The 16,116-nt window shown below is 66.0% G+C and overlaps 1 protein-coding gene across 2 annotated transcripts in view; it reads right to left on the reverse strand.

The window, feature by feature from the left end:
• NOTCH1 (notch receptor 1) overlaps positions 1 to 16,116 on the reverse strand; it is a 47,054-nt gene that overhangs the window by 4,632 nt on the left and 26,306 nt on the right. Inside the window, exons 10-31 of one of the 2 annotated variants that reach the window (XM_079926320.1) lie at positions 15,921 to 16,034; positions 15,387 to 15,620; positions 15,202 to 15,312; positions 14,459 to 14,651; positions 12,922 to 13,067; positions 12,542 to 12,655; positions 10,684 to 10,803; positions 10,240 to 10,392; positions 9,345 to 9,573; positions 8,439 to 8,640; positions 7,300 to 7,453; positions 6,986 to 7,170; positions 6,397 to 6,529; positions 5,987 to 6,244; positions 5,799 to 5,911; positions 4,515 to 5,086; positions 3,902 to 4,297; positions 3,213 to 3,361; positions 2,299 to 2,515; positions 2,054 to 2,141; positions 1,806 to 1,971; positions 936 to 1,231 (exon numbers count right to left, since the gene is read on the reverse strand). In XM_079926320.1, coding sequence (XP_079782446.1) covers positions 936 to 1,231; positions 1,806 to 1,971; positions 2,054 to 2,141; positions 2,299 to 2,515; positions 3,213 to 3,361; positions 3,902 to 4,297; positions 4,515 to 5,086; positions 5,799 to 5,911; positions 5,987 to 6,244; positions 6,397 to 6,529; positions 6,986 to 7,170; positions 7,300 to 7,453; positions 8,439 to 8,640; positions 9,345 to 9,573; positions 10,240 to 10,392; positions 10,684 to 10,803; positions 12,542 to 12,655; positions 12,922 to 13,067; positions 14,459 to 14,651; positions 15,202 to 15,312; positions 15,387 to 15,620; positions 15,921 to 16,034 — 4,343 coding nt within the window. Of the gene's footprint in view, positions 1 to 935; positions 1,232 to 1,805; positions 1,972 to 2,053; positions 2,142 to 2,298; positions 2,516 to 3,212; positions 3,362 to 3,901; positions 4,298 to 4,514; positions 5,087 to 5,798; positions 6,245 to 6,396; positions 6,530 to 6,985; positions 7,171 to 7,299; positions 7,454 to 8,438; positions 8,641 to 9,344; positions 9,574 to 10,239; positions 10,393 to 10,683; positions 10,804 to 12,541; positions 12,656 to 12,921; positions 13,068 to 14,458; positions 14,652 to 15,201; positions 15,313 to 15,386; positions 15,621 to 15,920; positions 16,035 to 16,116 lie in introns of both variants that reach the window. The other variant, XM_079926319.1, reaches the window with a different exon arrangement.

The raw sequence follows: 16,116 nt of genomic DNA on the forward strand, positions 1-16,116 counted from the left end.
AGGCTCGGCCAGTGTGAGCGCCAAGCGCCCACCTGGGACAAGTGCTTGGGATCCGATCCCTGACGTGGAAGCAGCCCCTCCTGGGGTCTAAGTGGCCCCATGGAGCTGGGGCAGGGGGGAGCCACCGGCCGCCGCTAGAGGGGCCGGGGCCAGAGCACCCGTGAGAAGGACGGTCATTGTTTGCTGGTGGGTGAACGGAGCTGGGGACCAAGCCATGCACGGCACGGGCCGAGCTCCGAAACAAGCGCCCGTGGGAATTTATGTCTCTAAGCGCCAGAGAGGCTGCCAGAGCGAACTCGCCAGGGCCTGCCTCCAGGGGCTCATTTAAATCGTCCTTGATCTCTTACTTCCATAGAAAGACAGCACGTCAAAAATTACTAAATTAAAACCCCGGTCTGCGCCCTGTTTACCTGCCCGTCTGTGCAGAGCACCACGGCCCAGGGCCTGGTTGGTCTGCGGCAGGGGGACCGGCCGGCGGCTTTCAAAGCACCCTGTGCCAGGGACACTCCCCAGAGGCCCAGGTACCCAAGTCCCTAATCCACCCCGATCCTGAGCCCCCGGTTTGCAGGCAGCAAACAGCAGCCTCTAGCCCTTCTCCCCACCGCCAGAGGCGACGCCTCCAGCCCAGGCGGGAGGGGCAGACGCAGGGGACGGAGCCTGTCTTGGGTGAAGGCGAGGAGGCCCTGCTTCCTGCGGGTCCCCACGGCCTCCTGCTAGACCGAGGCTAGCCGGGCCCCCCCGCGAGGATGACACGGGGCTTTGATGCCCTCCCCGGCCTCGGGCCCCCTTCAGGGTGCAAAGGCTCGAGGTGGGGAAGCGGGGGAGACGTCAGCTGCCCCTGCTCTGGGCACGCTCGGAATGAGGGCTCCGGGGCCCGGCCACGAGGAGGGAAGGCGCGCGCAAGCTAGCAGAAGGGCGCGGGCACGGCTGCCCACCTGAAAGACACCCTGCGCGTCGGCAGCCACGGCCGCGTGCAGCGGGGTGCGTCCCATGTTGTCTTGGATGTTGGCGTCAGCGCCGGCCTCCAGCAGGCGCTTGGCCGCGTCGGAGCGCGAGTAGCGGGCAGCCAGGTGCAGGGCGGTCTCGCCGGTGCGGTCCGTCTGGCTGTGCAGGCTGGCGCCCTGGTAGATGAAGTCCGAGATGACGGCGGGTGCGTCCTCCTCCTCCTCGCTCTTGCCCGTCTCCAGGCCCCCTCCGCTGCAGGAGGCTATCATGAGGGGCGTGAAGCCGTCTGCAGGGGCGGGACAGGGGCGGGGCAGGGGCGGGGCCTGGTCAGGAAGGCCGGCCCCCAGCAGCCGCTCGGGGACTGCAGACGCGCAGCCCACGGAGGCCACCCTGCCTGGGGCCAACGCAGCCCATGCAAGCTCCCCGAGGGCAGAGGCAAGTCCAGCTGCAACGGGCTGGTGGGAGACAGAGACGCCCGCCGCTCCGCCTCCGGACTTGCCCGAGATCTTCACCAACAGCCCACCCAGGAGAGACCACGTAAGAAATGGGTGGTTAGGAAACCAACACCTTGGGTGTCTCAAAAGAAGCGTTTCGGATCAAGAAATGAACTCGGAGGGCAGAGTGAGTTTTGAGACCGTCGCCCCGAGCGGGGAGCCGGCGAGGAGGCTGAGCGACTCCCCAGGGTCCCCACCGCCTCCCAGGTCTCATCCCCCCAAGCTGAGCTTCCAGGTACTGACCCCGAGGGCTCAGGGGAGGGGGGCAGGCGGGTCACGAGGTCAGGCAAGAGCAGGCTGCCCGCAGCGGCTAGGTGCCCCAGGGTGGAGCCCCGGAGGGTGGTGCGGGGGGCCGGCGGCACCTACCCGGCCCGCGGACGTTGACATCCATGCAGTCAGTGTCGGCCTCGCCCTGGGGCGGCGTGGGGGCCATGGCGGACACGCGGAGGTCAGCGGCGTCCAGGTGCTGCTGGGTCCACTGCCGGTGATCTGTCTGGTCATCCAGGTCGGGAAGGACCACGGGTTCCTCGAACTAAGGAACAGGGTCGAACGGAGGGCCACGTCCAAAGGGGCCGGGAGGGGGGAGGGGCGGGGGCCCTGGGGCACCAACTCACCCGGAACTTCTTGGCTTCCAGGCCCTCGTCGCCCCACTCACTCTGGTTGTCGTCCACAAGGGCGCCGTCCGAGGCGTTCTTCAGGGGCCTGGGGTGAGGGGGTGGGGAGGTGGGACTGAGCGGGGCTCCCAGGAGACCCTCGGGGCCCCGCCCGCTCCCGGCATCCGAGGTGGGGCCCGTAGGTCCACAGGGGGCGGCCCCGCCTCCCGCCAAGTCCCCCAGATGCCGCGGCCACGTCCACTAACTTGAGGCCCACGGAGTCCTCGCCGAGGGGCTCCCGCCGCTTCTTCTTGCTGGCCTCCGACACCTTGAAGCCCTCGGGGAACCAGAGCTGGCCATGCTGCCGCCGGCGCTTCCGCGACAGCAGCACCCCACAGCCCACAAAGAAGAGCAGCACGAAGGCCACCACGGCCACGTACATGAAGTGCAGCGGCGCGGGCGGGGGCGGCTCCACCGTCTCACCTGCGGGCATCAGGCCGAGCTACCAGGCAGGCCGGCGGCCGGGGGCAGCGCACTGGCTCCGCGGCCGGGCGCCTCCTCGCCTACTCTCCTCCATCCCGCCCCCCAAAATAAGGTCATTTTCTACGCGATTAATCAGAATTGCAAACTATCGCTAAATTCTCTCCTGCACCAGCCGGCTATCTGGAGACGGCTTTTACTTTTTTCTCCTTTAAGGGAGAAGGATTAGCCAACTTCAAATCACTGCACTTGCATTGAGCTGTTAAGACAAAGGATTTAGGGGGATTTTCGAGATACAAACTTCAACACTTCACATGACACCGATCAATTCTTTTCTCTCTCTCTCCTTTTTTTTTTAAAAAAAAGCTGTAATGATTTTGAAATAATACCCAACAAAGAAAAATCAGGAGGAAGGGGTGGGGCGAGAAAAAGGCTCCCACTTTCTGGGATGTGCTGGTTCCCCTGGGCCAGCCTCGCTGACAGCTGTCACTGTGGGGAGGGAGAGCGTGCGGGGCGGAAAACGCCAGCAGACACTCCCTAAACTCTGGATGGCGTGACACCCCCGTGGGTGGCAAATGGCACGAAGAATGTGAGCACCTTGGAGGGGAACTGGGAGACAGCCCCTCCCCGGCGGACCCCTCCCAGTACACGCAAAAGCTCCCGAGGGAGTGTGGCTGGGCGAGCAGGGCGGGCCACTCACTCTGCACGGCCTCGATCTTGTAGGGGATGTTGAGGCTGCCCAGCGAGGCGAGCGCGCCCAGGAAGGCGGCCACGTCCGTGGCGCTCTGGAAGCACTGCGAGGACGACTGGACGCACTGCCGGTTGTCGATCTCCAGGTAGACGATGGACCTGGGGGCGCACCGGGGTCGGGGGGCTCGGACCCCAGCCTCCTCCCTGCGCCCACCCAGCCCACTGCCTCCAGGGACCAGCTCTGGCCCCTGTGGCCTCACCCTGATGGGCGGGGGCAGAGGCACTCCCAGAACCCAGGGGGGCAGCCTGGGGCAGCGGGGAGCTGGGTCTGGACAGGAACAACCCTGGAGGTGGCCGGCGCCCCTGCCGGCCCACGTCAGCCCCAGCAGGGCACGCATGGCTGCTGGTCACAGACACTCCTCTGAGAGCTCCCGCCCCACCCCGGCCCCGGGGCTCCCTTGAGTGCCACGAGCATCCCTGTTCCTCATCTCGGAAGGGAAGAGATGTCAAGAAGCTGATCCTCCCCTGGAGCTGACCCCAGGCTCCAGGGCCTGGGCCATGGGGTGAAGAGCCCCCGGGGGAACGCTGTCTCCGCCCCTCACCCCACACAGGCCCCGTAAGTCCTGGGCCTCTTTCACCACGTAGTGGGAAGAGCGCTGACGCTCGGGGGCGGGGGGGGGCCCGCGGGAGCGCACTCACCCGCGGATGTCCATGGGGTCCAGCTCCCTGCGCCGGCGCCCGCCCCCGCTGCCCGGGAGCAGCGAGGCCCCGCCGTCCACAGAGCGTCTGATGGGGTGCTTGTGCAGCTCCTCCTCGCGGCCGTAGTAGGGAAAGATCATCTGCTGGCCGCTGGCGTCGCGCTTGAAGACCACGTTCGTGTGCAGCAGGCGGCTGAGCTCGCGCAGGAAGTGCAGCGAGTGGTTGCGCAGCTGCTCGGGTGGCATCAGCACCACCAGCACCAGCGTGCCGGCCGCCAGCCGCTCGGGCACGTGCTCCGCGCAGTCCAGCCCGTCCCACTCGCACTCGGCGCTGTTGCAGCCCTGGTCGCAGTGCCCGTCCCTGAAGTGGTCCTTGCAGTACTGGTCGTACAGGGGGCTGTGGGCACGAGGCACGCTCAGGGCTCCCTCCACGCCGGGCCCCCGGGGACCCTCGGCCGGCACCTGCCCTCCCGCCGCCCTGCCCGCGAGCTCGGGGTCCTTTCTCCGCCCGCGGCCCTTGCCCTCTCCTGGCCCATGAGCGGACGGCTCCCTCGTGCTGCCCCGTGAGCCCCGGGGCCCCCGCGGTGCAGAGCGGCCGTCCCCGTGGGCCTTACTTGCACTGGCCTTCCGCGCGCTGGCAGTCGAAGCCGTCGAAGAGGCAGCCGGCCGAGTTGCACTGGCTGTCGCAGCGGCCGTTGCTGAAGTACTTCCAGCACTGCAGGGACTGCGTGCAATTCTGCCAGGGGTCGTTGAAGTTGAGCGAGCAGTCGCCGCCGTCCCAGCCGCAGGCGTGGCTGTTGCACTGAAGGCTGCAGACCTTGTTGCCGGCCTCCTCGCGGCAGCCGGGGAGCTCGCAGGCCTCCGCGATCTGCGGCGGGGGGATGTCGAGGCCCACGCCGCCGCCGAAGCTGTAGTCCAGGATGTGGCACAGGAGCCCGTTGAACTTGGCGGGGCACAGGCAGCGGTAGAAGGGGCTCTCGGACGTGGGCTCGCAGCTGCCCTGGTTGTAGCAGGGGTTGCCACCCATGCAGGGGCTGCTGACAGGGAACTGGCACTCGGGGCCGGTGAAGGGGCCCAGGCACAGGCAGGTGGGGCTGCGCGGGCCCGAGATGCAGGTGCCGCCGTTGAGGCATCGCAGGCTGCCGCAGCTGCGTGCGTCGTTCTCACACGTGGCACCCTCGAAGCCCTGCCGGGAGGGGGCCACACAGGGGGTGTCGGGGTGGGCCGGCTCCCCAGACACCCAGGGACCCGCCCAGGCCTGACCTTGCCTCTGCATCCCCCATCCCCCTTTCCCCGGGCAGCCGGACCCTTTAAAGAAAGTCAACATAAAACGCTCGGGGGTTCCCAGGGGTTGGGAGTGAGGGAAGAGGGAGCACAGAGGGGGGAGCGTGGGGCAGTTTTAGGGCAACGGCAAACCCACGTGACCCTGCAACAGTGGACACGTGACACTACACGCGTGTCAGACCCAAACACCACAGGAGAGCAGACCTGACTTAACAGCGTATCAGTGTTGATCATTTAACAATGTATTAATGCTGGTGGCAAGTGGTAACAATGTTCCACGTGAGGGCAAGTTGCCAACAACTGGGAAACTAGGTGTGTAGAGGGAGCGGGTGCCCGGGAACCCTCCTTCTGCACGATTTTTCTATAAAAGTGCTCTAAAGGTAAAGTTTATTGACACAAAGCACACGGTCTCGAGGGGAACAAGGAGGTTGGAGTCCAGACACTCAAGCCACCCATTGTCCTCCGGCACGTGTGCGGGATGCGGGGAGGCGGGGTTCTCTGGCCACCTCAGTATCCCAGGTGCGCCAAGCGGGCGCGTCCTCCTGTCACCTTCAGACCAGGGAGCCTTCCTGGCCGCACAGGGCCCTTCCCACCGCCTGCCCGGCTGTACCTACCGCTGGGCATTTGCAGATGAACCCGCGGGCGGTGTTGGAGGCCACGGCACAGCTGCCCCCGTTCTTGCAGGGCCTGTCCTTGCAGCCGTTGATGACCGACTCACAGCGGCGCCCTGGGGACGACAGCAGGTGTGAGGGGCTGACCCCCACCCCGGCACCGCTCCCTGCCCCCGGCCGGCGGCACCCACCGGTGTGGCCGGCGCGGCACTCGCAATGGAAGGCGTTGACGCGCTGCACGCAGTTCTGGGTGCCGCGGGCGTCGCAGGGGTTGGACAGGCACTCGTTGACATCACCCTCACAGCGCTCGCCCACGAAGCCGGGCGGGCAGGTGCAGCTGTAGCCGCCCACCTGGTCCACGCAGGTGCCGTTGTTAAAGCACCTGGGGCCCCGGGACACGGGATCGATGGGGGGGTTGCAGTCGTCCACGTTGATCTCGCAGTGCACGCCTGCAGGCCCAGGCACCGTCAAACCCCGTGCGGCAGGGCCTCCCACAGGTGCGCCCCTCGGCCAGCGGTCAGGACCAGGGAGCCTGGACGCCCAGGCAATGGACGCCGGCCGCCGGCCCGCACGCTCCCTCCCCGGGTGTGGCCCTGCCTACCCTGCGTGCCCCGGGGGCAGGAACATTTGTAGGTGTTGGTGAGGTCGATGCAGGTGCCCCCATTCCGGCACGGCTGGGACAGACACTCGTTGACCTCCTCGGAGCAGTTCACCCCGTGGTAGCCAGCCACGCACTGCAGGGGGACAGCGAAGGGGCGGGCCCGGGCTCAGTGCGCCCCCCACTCCCTGTGCAGGCTGACGGGGCCCATGAGCTGCCCTCTTGCCCAGCAAAGCTGGGGGCTCCCCCCACTTGGCGGACACAGAGGGAGACCCTGGGAAGGGCCCCAGGAAGCTGCAGTTTACTGGCCAAGGTGGGTGTTAGACCTGGTTCCCTAGCATAGAGGTGGGGGCCTTGGGGCAAATCTGGGGGAGGGGAAACCCCGTCCCATTTCCTCTTCCAGGTGCCCCCCCGCAGAGGACAACTCCTCCAGGCAGTCTTTCCTGATTACCGAGCCCTCCCTTAAGAAGACTGAAAGTTGTACACGTCTGTGGGCTTGGTCTTCCCTGCTGCACCGGCTCCCAGCCCGGGGCCCAGCCCTCGCCGACACTCATACCAGACACGCACACCCTCACCAGGGCCGGGTCCCCACCTCGCAGGAGTAGCCACCAGGGTAGTCGGTGCAAGTGGCCCCGTTCTGGCAGGGGCTGGGCGAGCACTCGTCCACCTGGTCCTCGCAGTAGCTGCCCGTGTAGCCCGCCTGGCAGTGGCAGTGGTGCGTGTTGCCCACGTTCATGCAGAGCCCTCCGTTCCGGCACAGGTGGGTAACATTGATGCCTGCAGGGGACGAGGCGGACGGAGCGTGAGGCCTGGGCTCCCCTCCGGACAGCAAACCTCCTGACCTCAGAGCACAGACGCCCGGTGGTTGTGGGGAAGCCCGGGCCAGGTCGGGACACGGCCGGTTACCTTGCTGCCATGCGGCCACCTCACAGGAGACGCTGGGCACGTCGCAGTAGAGGCCAGTCCAGCCACTGTGGCACTCGCAGCGGTACAAGGCATTGGTCTGCCAGCACCTGCCGCCATTCTTGCAGGGCGAGGAGTCACACCAGCGCACGAGGTTCTGGGGACGGCAGTGGGCAGCCTCGCTCACATGCCCCCACCCGTCAACTCCCAAGGGGCCCATCCCACCTGACAGGGGAACACACATGCGCCAGAGAACCTCTCACCCGAGGTGGCTCGTGACCCCATCCTATAGAAATTGACCCCGAGGCCCATGGGCCCCCCTGCTCAGGAACCGCCAGGGGCTGGGGTGCGGGTCTCTCTCTTGTCCTGGGCCCTCGGTGAATCCGGACCACCAGCTGTCTTTCCTTTTTTTTGGGGGGGGGAGGGGGCACGCCACGCACCTTACGGGATCTTAGTTCCCCGACCGGGGACTGAACTCGCGCCCTTTGCAGTGAAAGTGCGGAGTCCTAACCACTGGACAGCCAGGGAATTCCCAGCTGCTTTTTCTTGAAGGAAGATTTTTCTTAAAAAGTAAACAGCTCTTTTGCAACTGACGTTTTCTTGTTTGTTTGTTTGTTTGTTTTTGCGGTACGCGGGCCTCTCCCGTGGCGGAGCACAGGCTCCGGACACACAGGCTCAGCGGCCATGGCTCACGGGCCCAGCCGCTCCGCGGCACGTGGGATCTTCCCGGACCAGGGCACAAACCCGCGTCCCCTGCATCGGCAGGCGGACTCTCAACCACTGCGCCACCAGGGAAGCCCGCAACGGACGTTTTATGTGAAAATCTTCAATGAACGTAAACCTTCAATACCTTTACGTATTTCCTATGGAAACACTGGCTTTTAGCTGTCTTCCCCCAGATCAGTGGTCCGCGTTCTTGCTCCGTAAACCTCTGCTACCTGAGTTCAAGTTCACCTCTGACTCCTTATCTGGCAGCTAAGCCCAGGGCTGGGCCCCAGGCTGGCAGCCCAGATCTCCAGGAGCACCCCCGCCCCCTGAGCCTCGTACCCCAGGGTGGTGAAGCCAGCTGGAGTTGAGGCGAGGGGGACTCAGTGGTGCGGCCGTGACGCTGAGTGGTGGGCGCCCCTGCGGCCCTGACTCACCTGGCAGTTGAGGCCAGTGTAGCCCTGCGGGCAGGTGCACTTGTAGGTGCCGTAGCTGTCGTGGCAGGTGCCACCGTGCAGGCAGGGCCGCGAGTCGCACTCATTGACGTCGTGCTGACAGTAGCTGCCCGTGAAGCCTGGCGGACACAGGCAGGTAAACGAGTTGATGCCGTCCACGCAGGTACCGCCGTTGAAGCAGGAGCTGGAGGTGGGTGGGCAGCAGGGGGGGGCGGTGGTGAGCGGGGGTGGGGGCAGCGGGACCCTGCCGAAGCAGGTACCTCCACGCTGGCGTCTCCCCCTCGAATCAGTGTGGCCGAAGGGGTCTGAGTGCTGGGACAGGCCAGGAACAGCCTCCCTGAGGTCAGCCAACAGGAGTCCCAGGAGGTCGCCAACTCAGGACCAGGGACCTCAGATTCTCACACCACGTCACACTCCCTTCCTTTGCCTCCTTACAACTCACGCTGAGGAACTTCATTACACACGTGGTATACAGCGGTTAAGATAAAAAAGGCAGGAAACAGAATCGCACAGACAACACGGGAGACAGTTATGTCAGAAACCAGGAATGAGCTTCAACACTGAGCCTCCTGGCAGCCAAGGCAAATAAGGAAACTAGATGGGTTACAAGGTCCTTGGTCTGACAGAAGGAGGAACGCCAGTTCTTCTGGATAAACCACCAGGGCTCCTGCTTCTAAGTCACACGGGCCAATGGGCAATAGCTCCTTTAGGAGGAACAGCACCTGAGTCAACCCGACTGGCACTGTGTGCCCACCTGGCAGACACCTGCTCGGTGTGCAGGTTGCCAGACACTGCGTGGCCCTGCGGCCCATCTGCCTCCCCACGCCAGCCCAAGGCCTGGGACCGCCCTGCACGGCGCCCATGCCGGTGGCCGTGGCCCCCACGCACCTCTCCGTGCAGTCAGGCGTGTTGTTCTCACAGTGGATCCCACTGAAGCCCGCGGGGCAGGTGCAGGTGTAGCTGTCCACGCAGTCGGTGCAGTTGGCGCCATTGCGGCAGGGGTTGCTGGCGCACTCGTTGATGTCCTCCTCGCAGAAGGCGCCCTGGAAGCCGGGCAGGCAGTCGCAGAAGGCCGTGTTGATGCCGTCTGTGCAGGAGCCCCCGTTGTGGCACGGGTCTGGGAGGGGAAGGGAAGGCAGGCCTGATGGGCGGGCACCACCCCCGCTGCCAGGGCAACGGAAGCTGCGGGGACCCCGGCACTGCCCCCACGGTGTCCGGCCAGGAGCCCCTGACCCGGCAGGCTGCATCACGGGCTTGGGGTCTACACCCCTCCCCGTGTTCCCGGTCCCCAGGCCACAAGGGCGGGAAGAACGCCCGGGCTTAACAGTGACACCAAGCAAGGCTGAAGTCAGTCTTCCCTGCTCGCCAGTGACGCCAGATGACATACTCGGCTTCTCCGGATGCCAAGGTCATGTGAACCAGGGGTCTGAGAGCCCCGCTCCTCAGGGCGCCACGCCGGGCCCGGGCAGGCAAGGCCCTGGGGGCGGAGCCCTGGAGTCTGGTGGGGAGATGCTAGGACGGGCTTGAAGCCTGGCAACCTGGCTCCAGAGCCTCCAGAACCACGTGGGAACACCTCGCTGGTCAACGGCGGCCACCCCCCAGCACTTCCTCCGGCCCCTGACCGGGGCACCCTCCTGGAGGGTCCAGCTGGCCAGCGCCAACCCTGCACCCGGTGCTGCCCCGTCCACTCTCCCAGCCGACCCCGACGAGCTCCCTGCCCTGAGCCCCCTGGGGAAACAGGTCTGAGCATCTCGGAGGTGGACGGAGCTGGCCGGCCACTCACTGGGCCGGCAGTCGTCGACGTCCGTCTCGCAGTTGCGGCCCGTGTAGCCGGCCTGGCAGTGGCAGCGGTAGCCGCCGTTGGTGTTCTGGCAAGAGGCTCCCGCGCGGCACGGGCTCTTCACGCACTCGTTGATGTCAATCTCGCAGGTCTGCCCTGGGGGAGGGGGAGAGGGAGCCGTTAGCTCCGCCCCCGCCCCCCAGGAGCGGGGCCTCCGCAGCCGCGGGGTGGTCCTCTGGGGGCGTCCCGGGAAGGAGGGGCTCTCCGACTTGCTGTCCCCCAGCGTGGGGCCGAGCCGGATGCAGACGTCCAAGGCTGGGAGGGCTCTGCAGCCCGCTGGCTCCTCTCCAAGGACGGGGAGCTCACTACCTCTTGCTCTACAGATGCCCAAGCTCCCCGGAACCCCCACCCTCCCTGTCCCAGCGCCTCCTGGGGTCGCTGGCTCACCCTGCCAGCCCACGGGGCAGGCGCAGGAGAAGCTCTCGTAGTCCTTGGACTCCTTGCACTCGCCGCCGTTTCTGCAGGGCCCGGGGGCACATGGCGCCAGCACCACCTCGCACGTGGCTCCTGAGGGGAAGAGGCGCAGGCGGGGAGCCCCGGCCCGGAGGGTCAACGCCCCACGGCACCGCCGGGCAGAGACCGCTGTGGCCACCACTGCGGGTGGCTCTACCACCAAAGCACGTTTGGTTGCCCCGCAGTGGGGCATACGGTGTGGCACCGGAACCCCCGTGAGCGCCTGGTTGAGTCAGGACCTGAACACGACCCAGATGACCCCCTGCCCCGCGACAGGCTGTGGGGCACGGCCTGGGCCTCAGCCCACCGAAAGCACCAGCAGCAAGGGCTGGGCTGGGACTGATGCCCCCCCAGCGTCACAGGGGCCCTGGACCTGCTCCCAGCCTCACACCCCCTCCTCGCCTCCTGGTAGCTGAGGGCCCTGCACTGAGCCGGCGGCCTGGGAGCTAATCCAGGGGCTCTGTGTCAAGGGCAGCAAGTGCCCAACGCAGGAGGCCACTGAACAAAGGCTGTGACAACAGGGGACGAGCCCTCGCTGCCGGGGACGTGCCAGCCCCAGCCCCGAGCACGGGCTACTTATCAGGGGAGCGGTGGGTGAGGTGTCAGGACCCCGGGACGGCGATGGGAGTCTGGCTAGACCCCCGTGCGCACCGGGTGACTTTTCCTCCCTGAAAGCCCTATGCAGGGCTTCCTGTTTACAGCCCACGGGACTGAGTCCTGAGGCCGCGAGGAAGCGTTATCTTCCCCGTGGTCCATTATCTCCCCGGCCCGCGGGTGTGATTGTCCAGGGCCTTTCTTTCTATCGGTTTCCACGGCGACCCGGGCAGGCAGGAAATTCGCTAGAGTTTCCGACAATTGTGCAGAGGGAAGCAGGAAGCAGGCAGACGGGAAGCAGGTCAGCACAGGCCGGCTCCTCCCCGCCGGCCCGCCGGCCCCGATGTCAACGTGTCCGAAAGGACTCGGGTGCGCCCTGGGCGCGGAAGCCCCTGGGCGGCCACCAGAGGAGAGTTTCCTCACCGGTGCGAGAGAGAAAGTCCAGCTCCCCAGCTTTGGTGAAAGAAAACACTGCTCTGGCCATGGGCCGCCCGATGTCATGAGAACCACAGCCATGGGCCCCACCCCGCCCGCCGGGGCCCTCTCAGGACCGCTGGGGGCCACAACCGTCCCCAGTGGCAGCCCCCTCTGCCCATTCCCCGTGGGGCTGGTGGCCCTAGTCGTTGTGGACTTTTATTTTCTAACACTTGGCAAATCTCTTCTAAGGAGGGGACCATATCTCGCGATCCCTTTGGCCAGGCCAGTGGCGGAGGCTGAGACGCCCGGGGACGCGTCTCCCGCCGCTCTCAGCGGGAACAGAAGGCTCCTTGTTCCCCCACACAAAGAGGGCCCGCCATCAAAGGAATCCCTCAGGCCCGGCCAGCGGATGCGGAGGGCGGCCTGGCCGCCAGGGGCCCAAGGCAGCATGGACACTGGGCCGTGGAGGCCAACGACCCAGGCCCAGCTCCCAGCTCTGCCGCCAAGGGGCCACCTCACCAGATAAAATACTCGGGACCTACTTATACTAAAGCTTCCTCCCAGGCACCCGGTACTTTGTGGGCTCACCTGGCAATGACACCTGCCAGGCGAGGCCCTAATGTGGCCAGGCCCAAGTACAGAGCAGAGCCTTCGAGATGCCCGCCGAGCAATGCAGACAAGGCCAGCCCCGGAAGCCACTGCGTACCCCTCGGGCACCGCTCCCGTGGGTGGCCCAGGCCCCGCCCCCGCCCCAGGCCCCGCCCCCAGGCCCCGCCCTCACCTGCGTAGGGCAGGAGGCAGTTGCACTTGTACCCAGCCACGTCATCGATACACGTGCCCTGGTTCAGACACGGGTTGGACGCACACTCGTTGATGTTGGTCTGGCAGTTGGGGCCTGGAGAGGGAGGGACAGCAGTCAGTGTGGCCATCACCCTGGGTGCTGTGGCCAGGTCCCACCTGGTGTGGAGGAAGGGCCCTGCGCTGAGCCTGGGGCCTGGAGTCAACCCCAGCAGGTCTGCACGCCCACCCCCCCCCCACCCTGGGAGGGAGCCGCCACGGGTCGCGGTGGCTGGACCTGTGTCCTGGCTCCGCGCTGCCGTCCTGGGGGGCCCGCTCTGCACCAGGAGCCCCGCCCCGCACCAGGAGCCCCACCCCACTCACCACTGAAGCCTTCCCGGCACGCGCACACGTAGCCGCTGGTCATGTCCTTGCAGGTGCCGCCGTTGACACAGGGGTTCGACTCACACTCGTTGTTGTTGATGTCACAGTTTGCCCCACTCCACCCGGGGTCACAGTCACACTTGTACCTGCAGAGGTGACCACACAGCAGCTCAGGTGTGGCCCAAGAGGGGAGGGCCTAGGTGGGGGCACTCCCCGCTCTGCCACCTTCCTATGATCTGACTGGACGGAGGCGCTGGTCCGCTCCGACCCTCGGAGTCCTTTAAACACCTTTAAATAGCCCACCTTGCCCAAGAAGGTGGTGAGGGTTTGTTAAACTAGATTGGGGACAGTGCCCAGTTCAGGGCAGTGGTCAGAAAGCCCTCCACCATTCACTCGCTGTGTGGCCCTGAACAGTGTGCTTACCCTCTCTGTGCCAAATGGGGGCGTGGGGTCCCTGCCCATGTCAATGGCCCCATCTAGACAGAGCGGTGTCAGGCACGTAATGGGTGTCAGAAACTAAAAGTAAGCTTCTCTACACTCTAATATTGACGCCACATACGTAGGGGGTTTCCCACGCCACGCAATCCTCCAGCTCTGGGGACACCAGCCGAGTATCCCACAGTTCACTTCTGGCACTAACTACCTGGGGTCAGCGCAGACCCCACAGACAGGGCTCGGTCCCACAAGACCGGCCCCAAGTCAGACAGTAACCTGAAGCGCCAGGTTGTCACCGGTACTTCCGAGTGAACAGCTACGAATCAGACGCCTTCCTTGTGGCCAGAATGGCTCACAAACTCAGGAAAACAGTTTACTTACAAGATGAGTGGTCTATTATAAAAGGTGAAACTCAGGAACAGCCCGATGGAAGAGGTGCACAGGGCCAGGTACAGGGAAGGGCTCAGAGCTGCGCCCGCCACCCCTGCACCTGTTCACCGACACGGAAGCTCTCTGAACTCCTGCACTTTGCATTTTTATGGACGGTTCCTCACACAGGCGTGACCCATTTAGGTCACTGGCTGTTGGTGATTACACCCTGCCGCCCCTCTCCCCTCCTTGGAGGTCCGGGCGGGGCTCAAAGATCCAACGCCCTCATCACACAGTTCCCCGGCACCCAGCCTCATCCTCAGGTGTGCTTGAAAGGGGCTTTGACAAATAACAAAAGACACTCCTTCCACTTTTATAGATCTCAGTGATCTCAGGAACCAGGACAAAGCCCAGAGCAATCATCTCATCACACCGCGATGTCACAGAAACCCTGCCTGCGGCCACGGCACAAATGTGTTTCCCGAGCGCACACGGAGTGCAGGGCAGCGCTGGGGTCAGGCCAGGAGCCGAGCGAGTGCCCGACGGCACATTTCCGGGCACCAACGGCAGATCCGTTCTTGAGGGGCACCCACCCACTCAGCCCGGGGCCCACCGCCGGCCAGGCCGGGGCTTCGCGACGGCCCCTCCCTGGCCCGCCAGCCGCCAGCCCCCGAGCAGGCCGCCTCCCTGGGGCAGGGCCCCCGAGGATGCAGAGTGTGGGGCGGCCCCGTACCCGTTGAGGCTGTCCCGGCAGGCCCCATGGATGCAGGGGTTGCTGCTGCACTCGTTGACCTCGGACAGGCAGGTGGGGTCGTGGTAGCCCTCGGGGCAGCGGCAGGTGAAGCCGTTGACGCCGTCCTCGCAGGTGCCGCCGTTGTGACAGGGGTTGTCCGCGCACTCATCGATGTTGATGTGGCATACGCTCCCTGCGGGCGGGGACGGGGCGGCGGCTCAGACACTCACGCCCACACCCCAGAGGGAGAGTGGGTCCCAGCCCTCGGGGCCTCAGTCTCCCCCTCCGTGAAACCCCCTCCCCAGGTCCTTCCGAGGCACAAACGCCCACCCACGCGAACTCCCCTCCCCGGGCCCAGGGGCCGAGCTGGCCGAGGAGGGCTGCGGCTCAGGACACCCTGGACACCCTCAGGGCAGAGGGCCGTGGAGGGCAGCACGTGTGCCGGGAGCCTGGCTCTGCTCTGGGCCTGCTGGGCCGGCTTTGACCAGGAACGAGAGCCTCAGGGATGCCCGTCCGGTGCCGGCCGGAGCCCCGATCCTTCCGTGGTCTCTGCCACCGTTGCCAAAGCTGGTGGTCTGACAGCTGGGCCCTGGGCGGCGGGCGGCCTACACCATCCTGCCCCCACGGTCCCCAGACCTGGCCCATCCCGGAGACCCTGAGGTGCGAGCACAGCCTGGGCCCCCGAGGCGAGGCCGTGACGAGGGCCGGGGGGACAGAGCCCTGCGGGCCCCCGAGCGGCTCACCCGTGTAGCCCGGCTCACACACACACTCGTAGCCGTCAATCTTGTCCAGACACGTGCCCGAGTCACAGGGGTTGCTGGCACAGTCGTCCAGGTTGATCTCACAGTTGGGGCCTGGCGGTGGGAGGCAAGAGGTGGTCAGCTCCTGCCCCGCCCCCAGCCCCCCAGGCACAGCCCCGGCCAGGCACCTGTGGTCCCCTTGAGGCAGAAGCAGAGGTAGGCGTTGTCGCGGTCCTGGCAGGTGCCCCCGTGGCGGCAGGGCTGGCTGTGGCATTCATTGATGTTGGTCTCGCAGTGGTGGCCCGTGTAGCCCGGCCGGCACAGGCAGGTGAAGGTGGCAACGCCGTCCTTGCAGGACCCGTAGTGACAGGGGTCGGGGTCGCACTCGTCAATGTCCACCTCACAGTGGGGCCCTGTGTAGCCTGCAGGGTGGGGGCTGAGAAGCTAAGTGGGGCTGCTCCCCGGGCACACGGCCGTCCCATCCCAGGATGCCACCAGCCAACCCAGGGTCACTTGCGCTCCCGCCGGAGGAGACCGGGGATGTCTGGGGACGTCCCCCACTGCCCGGGTCAAAGCCTCACCTTGCTCTTGGCCCCTGGACCAGAGGCCCCAGAATGAGGGGTCACCTTCCCAGCCTCAGCTCCCGGCTGTTCCCCTTCCCTGGACGCTACGCGCCTGCTTTCCCTCCCCCCGCTCAGCCTGGCGGGCGGGCGGCCGCGCACCTTCTGCGCACACGCAGGCGTAGGTGTTGGGCCCGTCCAGGCACTTGGCGCCATGCCTGCAGGGCGTGCTCGCACACTCGTCCACGTCGTACTGACACAGGTGCCCGGTGAAGCCTGCAGCCGGGGAGAGGGACGGCGGTCAGACACGACGGGCGCCGCGGCCCGCAGCCAGCCAAGGGCAGGGAGTGCCTGGGAG

The sequence above is a fragment of the Stenella coeruleoalba genome (genome assembly GCF_951394435.1).
Source record: "Stenella coeruleoalba genome assembly, chromosome: 7".
Taxonomy (NCBI): domain Eukaryota; kingdom Metazoa; phylum Chordata; class Mammalia; order Artiodactyla; family Delphinidae; genus Stenella; species Stenella coeruleoalba.